Here is a 12,175-nt window from a genome sequence, read left to right on the forward strand (position 1 = left end):
AATGATGCCTCTGTGTTGGCACATAACGTTTTATTTCTTTTTGTACATTCTGTGGTCAGGTGGAGCATAAGTAGTGGCCTCTTTCTGTTTCAGCTGTACTGTACAGACCATCATCTATGCCTTTCGAGAGAAGGCAGTATATGGAAGCACAAGTGCCTGGTATGTCTTTACATATGTGATTGCAGTTTGTTACTTTGTATACCATATTGCAAACAGTTGTGCACTGGAGTACTGCATATTATTATTCAGGTGCATTGTAAAGATTGGGGGGGAGTGTATTCTGTAAGTGTCCGCATAGTGGACACTTACACAACACCCACCCACATTCCCCACCTCACTCCCAGCTTCTGCACCTCTTGTACAAAATTTGAGACCACTTAAAGACTACCGACCCTTTTTTGAATGAATGTCAGTGGAATACATAACGACACGACACAAACGCTTTGTATGCTATGCATGCAATTTATTGGCAGTATAAATATTTTGCTGGTCTCAGGTAGTATATTTAGATTTTTGTTTGCTTGTGCATTCTGCTGCCAGAGTGTAAGCCGTGGTGTGTTTGTTTCAGATGCCTTGCACAGGTCTGTAGCTGCCCACGCTGAATATCCTAGCTCATACACGGACTTGCAAACTCGTGGTTAGTCATCCATGTGATGTACATCTTTGTGCTGCTGTCATTCACTGTCCTAGTTTATAGTCACATGGAGCATAACCTATGGTCTGTTTTACGTTCAGGTTCAGCATACAGGCCAGTATCCACATCTCTTGCTGAAGCTACAAGGTCACACACGAATACACATGTGCTCGGTATGTAATTCATATGCAATGTTATATGTTCTTAATGTTGCTGCAGTTCGGTGTTTGCTTTTTGCTTATGCATTCTGCGGCGAGGTTGAGCGTAAACCATGGCGTCTTTGTTTTAGATGCTTTGCACAGGTCGGAAGCTGCCAGCTCATTCACAGAATTGCAAACTCGTGGTATGTCATTTATGTGGTATACATCATTATGTTGCTGTCAATCATTGTTTCCACTTTCGCATTTTTTAGCGCTTATTACATTATGTTTAAATGACTGTGGCGTGTTTTATGTTCAGGCTCATCGAATATACCAGTATCTGCATCCCTTGCTGGAGTTACAAGGCCACACACGGAACCACACGTACTTGGTATGTCATCCTGATGTCACGTTGCTATTTTTGTTATGTTGCTGTAGTTCTTGACATTTACTTTTTTTATTGCAATCAGCATTCGTTCCCTACTTCAGGCAATTTGAGCCTGTCTATCTAACTATCCTCTTAAATCTTTGTTCCAGATGCTTTATGCAGGCCTCCTCCGCCCCATGCTGAAGTTGCCAGCTTCACAGAGTTGCAACCTCTTGGTATGTCATGCATGTAATATAAATTTTTGCTGGTTTTGTTCACCGAATCCAATTTTTGCCTTTGGACATTTAATGCACTAGTCAGGCAGAGCATAACCTGTGGTGTCGTTTATATTCAGATTCATCGTACAGACCAGTATCCACATGTGTGACTGGAACTACAAGGTTGCACGCAGACCCACAAGTGCTCGGTATGTCGTCCACCTTCTATTTATGGTTATAGTTAATAGGGTTCACTGTTGTTGGAGCTTATGTTACCAAGGCCAAGTTTTCAGTATTTTTTCTGCAAAGACCGATTTGTGTTGTTTTGACTCCATATTGTCACGAGCCTCGAGGAGTAGCCCAGAAGGTTTAATAGACGTAGAGCAGCTGGCTCTTGGAAGACGCGACCGTCGGGGCTGGCTCGAGCAGAGAAGGGGCGCGCGGTCTTCTTTCTTCTCTTGGGCTCGACCCACTCTTGCCCTCGACCCACTACCTACAGGTGGCAATATCCCCCCTTACGAACAAAAGCATCGCCTCGATGCTAAAAAAAGAATAAGTGTAGAAGACAAAGAAGAAGAAGGCAGGCAAAGCGAAAGTACACAAAAAAAAAGTAGCCGTCACGCCGGCACAGTCAATGAACGAAGAAGCAATCTCCCAAAGATAAATGAAAAGTAGAAACAAAGAAGGGAATGAGAGAAAAAAAAACGAAAACAACAACAAAAAAAAAGTTACGGACGCGCAATGTACGGCTTCATGCGCACAACATGAACTATGTCTGAGGTCGGTTGTCTTTGTGTCCTATTCCGCGTCTGCGATGTTGTGTCCGGAACAACTTCGTAGTTTACATCACTACGAATCATCACTACGGAGCACTTTATACGGACCGAAATACCGGCTCAGCAGCTTTTCACAGAGGCCACGACGGCGAACGGGGGTCCACACCCAAACTTGGTCCCCGGGGTTGTAGGACACGTCCCTGTGGCGGATGTTGTAGCGTCGTGCGTCTGCCTGCTGCTGCTGGCCGATATGCAGCCGCGCGAGCTGCCGAGCTTCCTCAGCACGCTCTGCAAATTCCTCGGCGTCAGTTGTAAATAGGTCAGCGTCTTGACACGGCAGCATAGCGTCCAGCATCGTCTGGACTTCGCGACCGTAGAGAAGGCGAAAGGGCGTGAAGCGCGTCGTCTCTTGCACGGCGGTGTTATACGCGAAGGTCACGTAAGGCAAGATCCGATCCCAAGTTTTATGTTGAACGTCGATGTACATTGCGAGCATGTCTGTTACCGTCTTATTCAGTCGCTCTGTAAGTCCGTTGGTCTGCGGATGGTACGCGGTCGTCTTGCGATGCCTGGTGTTGCTCAATTCAAAAACTTCGTCCATAAGCTGCGCTGTGAATGCTGTCCCTCTGTCTGTTATTACAGTGGAGGGAGCACCGTGACGCAAGACGATGTGGCGCATGAAGAACTGCGCTACCTCTGAGGCCGTGGCTCGTGGGATCGCCTGCGTCTCAGCATAGCGTGTTAAATAATCAGTCGCGACGATCACCCATTTGTTGCCGTCGGCCGAGAGAGGAAACGGTCCGAGAATGTCCATGCCGACTTGGTCGAAAGGCGTGTGAGGTGCTTCAATTGGCTGAAGTAAGCCAGCCGGTTTAACGGATGGTGTCTTGCGGCGCTGGCATTCACGACAGCCTTTAACGTACTGTTTGACGCTTGCCGAAAGCCCGGGCCAATAGTACATTTCGCTTACTCTAGCGAGTGTTCGCGAAAAGCCTAAATGACCAGATGTCGGTTCGTCATGGCAAGCGAAGAGGATGTCGTCGCGCATGTCCCTTGGAACCACCAGGAGGTAAGCACGGCTGGTCGAACGAGCATTCTTCTTATAAAGCACGTTGTCTCGCAGACAGAAGGACGTCAGCGAACGGGACAGATGGCGTGGTATGGTTGTGTCGCGGCCCTCTAAATGATCAATGATCGGTCTAATCTCAGCGTCGTCACGCTGCCGTCTGCTCAAGTCCGACGAACTAATGGCGCCCAGGAAGCCGTCATCATCCTCTGTTTCCTGACTGTCAGGTTCAATGGGTGCGCGGGACAGCGTGTCAGCGTCTTCATGCTTACGGCCAGACTTATAAACGATGGTGATGTCAAATTCCTGTAGCCGCAAGCTCCACCGTGCCAGTCGTCCTGAAGGGTCGCGCATGCTTGCCAGCCAACAGAGGGCATGGTGGTCCGTCACTACTTTGAAGGGACGACCATAGAGATAGGGTCGAAACTTGATGATCGCCCACACGACCGCGAGGCACTCTTTCTCCGTAGTCGCATAATTCGCCTCGGCACGGGACAGGGAGCGGCTGGCATACGCTACAACTCTTTCCACTCCATCTTGAAGCTGAACGAGCACTGCGCCAAGGCCAATGCTGCTAGCATCGGTATGCACCTCAGTATCAGCATCATCGTCAAAATGTGCAAGAACGGGTGCTGACTGCAGGCGCTGTCGTAATTCAGCAAAAGCCGCCTGTTGCTCGTTATGCCACACAAATGGCGTATCGTCCCTTGTAAGGCGGGTCAGGGGTTCCGCTATCTTCGAAAAGCCTTTAATAAACCGGCGATAGTAGGCGCACAAACCCAGGAAGCACCGGACGGCCTTCTTATCGGCAGGAGCTGGAAACGCGGCCACAGCGGCAAGCTTGTCTGGATCGGGTCGGACCCCTTTGGCGCTTACTACATGCCCGAGGAACTTGAGCTCTTCGTAACCAAAGTGGCACTTTTCGGGCTTAAGTGTGAGGTCTGCCGATCGGATGGCTTCTAGCACACTCCGTAGGCGGTGAAGATGCTGCTCGAACGTTTCGGAGAAGATGACCACATCATCCAGGTACACAAGACAGGCCTGCCACTTCAGTCCAGTAAGGACAGTGTCCATCATTCGTTGGAAAGTAGCCGGGGCTGAACACAAGCCAAAAGGAAGCACTCGAAATTCATAGAGCCCATCTGGAGTCACAAAGGCTGTTTTCTCTCGGTCGCGTTCATCTACCTCGATTTGCCAGTACCCACTTTTTAAATCGAGAGAAGAAAAATAGTGGCCACGCCGTAGTCTATCTAACGAGTCGTCGATACGCGGCAGCGGGTACACGTCCTTTTTAGTCACGTTGTTGAGCTTGCGGTAGTCGACACAGAAGCGTAGCGTTCCGTCTTTCTTTTTGACAAGAACGACCGGAGACGACCACGGGCTGTTGGAAGGTTCGATGACGCCATCGTCAAGCATCTCCCGGACTTGCGTACGTATGGCTTCGCGTTCTTTTGCCGACACGCGGTAAGGCTGCTGGTGTATCGGGCGTGCGTCTTCGTACGTGATGATCCTGTGTTTAGTGATGGAAGTCTGGCGTACCTTGGAAGAATGTGCGAAGCATGTCCTGAATTCAAGCAAGAGCTTGCGCAGTGCTGTCTGGCTATCGGTGGACAGTTCAGAATTGATGTCGAGATGGCCCAGAGACGTGTCTGCTGTCTCCACTACTTCTGACGTGAAACAGTTGTTAACGTTTGCTACTGCGTCTGCAAACGCTAATGAAGTGCCGCGGAAGAGGTGTCGGTGCTCGTAGCTAAAGTTGGTGACAAGCAATTGCGAATGACCAGCACGAATCTGTATAACACTTCGAGCCACGCAAACACCTTGCTTCAGTAGGTGTTCCAAGTTGCTTTCGGCCACCGCTTCGCCATCGCGTAAGCCACAGCATGTAACGTCGACGAGGACACTGGCTCGTGGAGGAAGCGTTACACTGTCTGCCGAAACACGGAGTACGTCGTCGCGCCGTTGGCCGTCTTGCACGTCGACTGCTCGTTCGGAAGAGAAAGTGATACGACGCTCTTGTAGATCGATAATCGCGCCGTACTCCTCCAGGAAGTCAACCCCAAGAAAAACGTCGCGGGAGCATTCGCGTAAGACAAGGCAGCTCGCTACGAATGTGGATCCTTGAATCTCAACTCTAGTCATGCAGGCACCCAGTGGAGTGACGACGTGGCCTCCAGCCGTCCGAATCTGCGAGTTATGCCAGGGCGTGATAACTTTCTTCAGCTGCGTTGCTATTTTCCCGCTTAGAATCGTGTAGTCTGCTCCGGTGTCCACTAAAGCACTAACGGCATAACCGTCAATAGTCACTGGTATATCGAGCGAAAGCCGGTCGTCCCGTTCAGCTGCAGGTGATGTCGGATCGGTAGGGTTCCGTAACTGCGTCCGTCGGAGGTCTTCAGCGCTTCGACCGTCAGCGACCTCGCCCCCAAAGATCGCCTCAGTTAGTTTTCCCGGCGGGGACTGGTCGACCGCTCGGGAGAATACCGCTGGGAAGGAGGTGAAAATCGTCTCGGAGACGGCGATCGCGACTGCCGCCTGGCAGGCGGTGGCAAGCGCTGCTGAGAGAGGTAGTCCTCAATGTCCCGGGGTCGCTGGCCGTATCGGGGCGGCGGCGAGTATGCGGAAAAGCCGCGAATCCCAAGGCGCCGGTATGGGCACTGGCGGTACAGGTGGTCAGCTTCACCGCAGTGGAAGCACAGAGGCCGATGATCGGGTGTGCGCCAAACATCCGACTTCCGAGGGGGCGGGCGTCTGTCGTCGACGTGGTGAACCGCTCGCTCCGAATGGTGGGTAAATGGAGCGGCATGAACAACGGGCGGCGTGGTGTACCCAGCGTCGTAGTACGGTATCGGCTGTGCCGACTGAACTGACACCGTAGGAACAGCACGAACGAACAGCGGCGGAGAGGAAGCAGGGCGCTTCAGGGCTTCCGCGTAGGTCGCACGGGGGTATTCAGCAGGTACTGGCGCGGCGTTAGCAGGAGGCAAGGTGTCACGAAGGGCCTGGTGCAGTTCGTCCTTGATAATGCTTGCTATGGAGCTTACCGTAGGTTGCGGTGTTACAGCGGCCTTTTGCAACTCTTCACGCACTACAGAGCGGATGAGTTCTCGCAGAGAGTCACCGTTGCTGCCTATGGCCGCGAAAATGTCAGCAGTAGACATGCTGTTCGCTTGCCGCTCATATAGGTTCGAGCGGTGCAGAAGCATTTTTTCCATGGTCACGGCCTCGGACAAGAACTCCGCGACCGTCTTCGGAGGGCTCCGTACGAGGCCAGCGAAGAGTTGCTCCTTGACCCAGCGCATCAAATGACGTAACTTCTTCTCCTCCGTCATCCTTGGATCCGCTCGTCGGAAGAGGCGCGTCATGTCTTCAACGTACGTGGTCACAGTTTCGTTTGGCAACTGGACGCGGGCTTGAATCGCTCGTTCCGCTCGTTCGTGGCGATCGGCACTGGTGTAAGTCTCCAAGAGCTGCCGACAAAACTCGCGCCACGACGTCAGTTGCTCCTCGCGGTTCTGAAACCACGTACGCGCGCCATCCTCCAGGTAGAAGTAGACGTGTCGGAGTTTTTCCGTTTCGTTCCATTCGTTCACGGAGGCCACGCGCTCGTATTCGACCATCCAGTCTTCGACGTCTTCGAACACTGTGCCGTGAAACGTCTTCGGAATCCGTGGGCTCTCAAGTGTGTACCGGTTCGACATCGTGCTTCCCGTACCGGTTGGGGTGGTTTGAAGGGAAGCGCTGGTCATACCGGTTGATGTGGTGGGAACTGTAGCGTTGACGACTTCTGGAGACAGTCCCCTGATCCTGCGGCTGGCCCGATGCACGGGAGTGTCGACAGACACTGGATTCGTAGCGCGTATCCTTGGAGGGGTCTGCAACATCCGTGAAGACGCTTACCCAGCACCTCCACCAGTTTGTCACGAGCCTCGAGGAGTAGCCCAGAAGGTTTAATAGACGTAGAGCAGCTGGCTCTTGGAAGACGCGACCGTCGGGGCTGGCTCGAGCAGAGAAGGGGCGCGCGGTCTTCTTTCTTCTCTTGGGCTCGACCCACTCTTGCCCTCGACCCACTACCTACAGGTGGCAATATTTACTTGAAGCAAATGATTTTTTTGTATCTACATGTACCATTGACATTTGTGATAACATGTGCCCAGAAGTGTGAGAGTAATTCCATTAGCACTTAGATTGTTCTTCTTTATAACATATTGAAAACAGAAGGTGATATCCTTAGCACTAAATCAGCTTTGTTATTGAGTTATCTTGCTGGCTTCATGACAGAAAAAGTTACGGCAGAACCCATCTCACGATGACTGCTAACGGTAATGCGATAAGCATTCAAGCAATATAGCAGCACATCGTATTGCTGAAGTCACGTTTATTTAAAATCTGTAGTGGCCATTCTGAGACTTTCGTTGCTTTGGCTATAGGCGACTTACGATGTCTCCAGTATCAGCTCGCTTTTCTATGGCACTCGCCTGGCAAGGTTGCCCACGATCGTGATGGCATAATGAAGACTGTGACGATGATGTAATGATAAAAAAAGAGTGATGTCGATGGAACGACTAAGGCATTGTGACGACAACAGCATGACGACAAGGAGATGACAATTTTGAAATGATCACTATGGTATAATGATCACAATGTGATGACTATGGCACGAGGACAATGGGATGATGCAAGTGCATGGTGATGGCGGTGTGACGAAGACAGTACAGCAACAACCGTATGATGACGATGGCACGTCCACGACAATAGGGTGACGTGTTTGAAGCGATGATGGAAAACAACAGTGTGATGATGATTGCATGGAGGCAATGGTATGTCAAGAACTGTGTGATGACAACATGGCGAGAGTGGGATGATGAAGTTGGAAGGACGAAGATGGGAATGACCGTTATGGCATCACGACGGCAATATTACAATTATAATTAAGGGTCCAATCATTCAGTCACGGATATAGCCACTTTTTTGTTGTTCAGTGCAACTGGTGGTGAGCTGAGACTAAAAATTTTCATTCTGCCGTTTTACACGCCGATAGCAGGATATGATTAGGAGCTAGGCACACCGTAATGGGGGGCTCCGGAATAATTGTGACCACCTGGGCTTCTTCAACGTGCACCCAACGCACGGCACACAAGCATTTTTGCATTCCGTCCCCCATGGCAATTCATCCGTGGGGGCCAGGAACTTAATTGCGACATCGAGCTTAGCAGCGCAACACCATAGCCGCTAAGCCACTGCAGCAAGAAGCGAGCTGACACATGAAAGCCCTTTATAATGCACAGTGATGCATAGTTGCCTTGACCGAAAAAGAAATTGGCTATCTCTGTGAGTGACAGATTACACGCTCTTGTTTCGTTTTCCTTAAGGACACATGCCTGGTTTTAGCACCCTCTTCTTGATAGTCCAGTTGTCTCTTTCTCGTCCCGTTTGTCATTCTGTTTTTCTGTCATGAAGCCATACTAACAAGCACAGGTTCAGAATTTCTTGCAATCTTGCTGGCTGTCCAGTCATTAATATTATATCTTCGTTTTACTCTTCAGCATGCATAAAGAAGAATCTCTATGTTCTCTGTTGAATTCTGCAGTGTAAATGATAAGCAGCAAGTTCTGAGAGCTCCATCTCTTGAGCAATACATTCAAGACGGTAATTGAACAATACGTTCCTTTCACTTGTGCTATGTATATGCATAAATTGAAATGCGAAAGGCAGAGTACATACTTTCTATACAGTCTAACCTCACCTAGCTCTGGCTTCATGATAATAGCGTGAGTGTGAGTATTCATTACCCACCCCTATGCCGCAGCCATGCAGCACGCAAGAAAGGCTTTTGTGTGTTGCCACTGGCGCACTATCTTTTCTCAATGTCGTCGTGACGGAGTGACACCATGAGTCAGTGCCGCAGTTTATCGCTTATTCCTTCTTTATGAGTGTACCCCATCATTCGAGCAACAATGGTTGCTAGCGTGCAAGTGGTGACTGAGAAAGGCATTTGTGGTACGTGGCATGGCTGCAGCATTGGACAAATCGTGAATCCTTGCTCGCGCTTTTATCACAAGGCGAGTGCTAGATGACAAGAACCGTAAAGAAGGCACATGGAGGCTTCGCTGTTTGTGTTACAACAACTATGGCTGGTAGTACATTTAATAATGCTCATGACTGTATTTTTTTCCAATTGCCACGTCAAGTACCGTATATATTTACGAAAATAGGTTAAGAACAAATGAAAGTTGACCCCTGTATAATGAAATCACTGAAAAAATTTTAAAATACAAGTTGAATATAGATCGAGCTATATCTTTCTAGAAAAACAAAGCACTTTGAACATGACACACCATTATTTGCCTTATGCTCGGCTACTAAATCTCGCTAGTTGATGCCACAAGCTCGCTGTCTGAAATGGCAGAGAAGACAACCTCGACGGACGCTTCACAGGCATCTTCGGCACGCCAAATGACGCCGTTCGTGTGCCGTCGAGTGTGTTGGACATGCAGCTTTCTTTCAAGCCAGTCTGGATAATCTCGAGACTGGCCATGTGGTAGGCGCAATTGAGGAACTCGATTGGCTTGGTACTTTGGCTAGCCTTAGGCGACACGGGCCTGAACTCACGATTCTGATAATATTTATGCAATGTGTCCTTTCACCTCGTTCCTCCCATTGTCATCCTCCATTGTGACCCTCTTTCTTCCCCTCTTCCCCTTCCCTCACGTAAAGTAGCAGGCCAGATGTTCTGTTTTCCGGCCGACCTCTCTACTTTTTCAAATCATTAAACTTGGCTAGCCTTGTTCCCAAATATGGTTGATGACTAATTTTGGGTAAGATTTTCGAAAAAGGGTCTACCTATATTCGAATACATGCAGTAGTTTCTCATCCTGCAAATAGCGCTGAACTGAAAATCCACATAATACTAACCACAATAATTTTCTTTTTCAGCCTTCATGGAAAGGATATTACAAATACTGAATGGTATTAAGCAGACCCAGCAGGCCCATTCACAATATCTTAATGAGCTGCTCAGCAATGCAGACAGTGCTCCGTCGCACCCTTGTCACCTCCCAGAGTTGCCTTTTTCGGATGTGGCAGACGTGCTCGACTATGAGAAAAAACTACAGACAGACAAAAAAGCTCAACATCAGATGGTAATGTCTCCGCCTCGTCTATTTTTGTAATCTTGCCAATTTTATGGCTAAACGAATTTTAATTAGGCCACCACTCCCTAATCATGTTGCTTCATGACCTAGACTCAGTGTGAAGTTACCTGCCTTGTAACTACAATGTGCTGTAGTTACACGACAGATTGACGCTGATGTTACTTATGACACTAAGTCTGATTCATGGCATGCTTTACAATTTTGCATACAACTGTTTGACAATTTTAAACAATTTAAGTAATACCCCTGTCACACGGCACATGTAATGGCATTCGCAGCGAATGAGATTACGTGTTAATTCCATTTTTGTTGCTTCTACACGGGCATAGTGAATGACATTCACTGCTAATGGCATTCGCCCGTTGAATGAGTTTCCCGAACTCATTCACGCGCGACTTGTGTACTCTCGACGACAGTGGCTTGGCAAAAAATTACAAAATAGCTAAGTCAAAACGAAATGTAATATATTTTCAGATAACCATCCAATTTTTACCATTGTATTCTTAACAATATAGTGAAAAGATGTAAACAAGAAGCACGATTTGTAGGGTTTCGTTATCATAGCAGCCTGCCGATAAACATTGCAATCAATTGCGAATGCCATTTTGTTTACCCGTGTAGACCGGGAACCCAAGACGGCAATGACATTCGGTATGAATGTCATTTACTACAAATGACATTACATGTGCCGTGTGACAGGGGTATAATACTAGAAGCCAGTTTGCACTTCTCTATTACCAAGGCATCATTTAGGTTGCAAAACTTTCAATGTGTACTGTATGTTTGTTTCTTTTTAACAGAAGAAGCACATGGCTGTCCAAGGAGGGGACTCAACAAAACAGAAAACAACACGCATACTACAGTCCCTCCTGAGCTGGAATGCTGCAATCAGCTTCAGCTGGTTTGGTGCGAAGGGGAAAAAAAAATTCTCCGAGCTGCATCTGTGCAAGCTTATGTGTGGTGAGTTACGTGCAGCAATATTGACATCACTTAGTTATTTTTAATTTGATGTCAAGCAGTATACCCACTGTACTTTGGCTGCTTTGGCAGAATAGACCCCTTATTGCCTAGCGAGATGGATTTTCTTTGGCAAAATATATAAATGGCTTATACACCTATTAGTAATGTTTTGCCGAGTTTAGTGGTGTATTTAGTTTTGTCTTTTTAGTGTAGTATCACATTGGTCCAAGTTCTGTGTGGTGTACAAAACTTATAGAAAGGATAATTTTGCTTATGCATGCAGGCACATTGACTAATGACGCAAGACACCCAGATGCCACGCTAAAGGATGTCGAGAGGGCCGCCATGACGTGGTTCCGCCATGCTGCCGAGCGGCTTGCTGCGCAACAAACATAATTGTTTTCAACGTCAAGTATGATCCTGCTAAAAGTCAGTTTCTGGTTGCAGATTTTCTGCATTGCTTGTATGAACATTTGTTTTCTTTTTTCACCAGTGTTTCGTTCCTTCTTTTCTTATTAGTTATGTTCGCTACATTCAGTTCCATCATTTTTTTATGTGTTGTTTCCTGTGCCTAACTGAAATTCTTATTTCCTGAAACTGAATTTCTTTACTGTTACACACAGCCTGCGCTGCCTGCTTAACACTCTTCTATAGTAGTGTGGAATTAAGAGCTAAGAGAGCACAATTAACAGTAATTAACTATTGGTGCAACTGGGCACACTATTGTACAATGTTTAAAAAGTGCACAGCAACATACACAGAAGCACCTTAGCAAGTAAATACAACTTTGATTCTGCACTATTAGATGGGAGTTAAGCAGGCTGTGCAGGCTGTGTGCGCCAATAAAGAAATTAGGTTTC

General features: G+C 48.1%; 1 protein-coding gene across 1 annotated transcript; it reads left to right on the forward strand.

Moving 5' to 3' along the window:
• The first annotated feature begins 573 nt into the window (after positions 1 to 573).
• LOC119449290 (uncharacterized) lies at positions 574 to 11,835 on the forward strand. Its single transcript, XM_049666771.1, has 9 exons — positions 574 to 637; positions 736 to 807; positions 924 to 977; positions 1,094 to 1,165; positions 1,312 to 1,377; positions 1,497 to 1,568; positions 10,138 to 10,343; positions 11,156 to 11,315; positions 11,599 to 11,835. Exons 7-9 carry the CDS (start codon positions 10,143 to 10,145, stop codon positions 11,709 to 11,711), a joined length of 474 nt encoding a protein of 157 aa, XP_049522728.1. The 5' UTR covers positions 574 to 637; positions 736 to 807; positions 924 to 977; positions 1,094 to 1,165; positions 1,312 to 1,377; positions 1,497 to 1,568; positions 10,138 to 10,142; the 3' UTR covers positions 11,712 to 11,835.
• Positions 11,836 to 12,175: the final 340 nt, after the last annotated feature.

Source organism: Dermacentor silvarum, chromosome 4 (assembly GCF_013339745.2).
Source record: "Dermacentor silvarum isolate Dsil-2018 chromosome 4, BIME_Dsil_1.4, whole genome shotgun sequence".
Classification (NCBI taxonomy): Eukaryota; Metazoa; Arthropoda; class Arachnida; order Ixodida; family Ixodidae; genus Dermacentor; species Dermacentor silvarum.

Bases quoted from the DNA above. Each gene is read 5' to 3' on its own strand.
- LOC119449290 (XM_049666771.1), top strand. From the start codon at position 10,143: ATGGAAAGGATATTACAAATACTGAATGGTATTAAGCAGACCCAGCAG. The intron at 10,344-11,155 runs GTAATGTCTCCG...TCTTTTTAACAG, and splicing joins AAAAAGCTCAACATCAGATG to AAGAAGCACATGGCTGTCCA. The intron at 11,316-11,598 runs GTGAGTTACGTG...TTATGCATGCAG, and splicing joins TCTGTGCAAGCTTATGTGTG to GCACATTGACTAATGACGCA.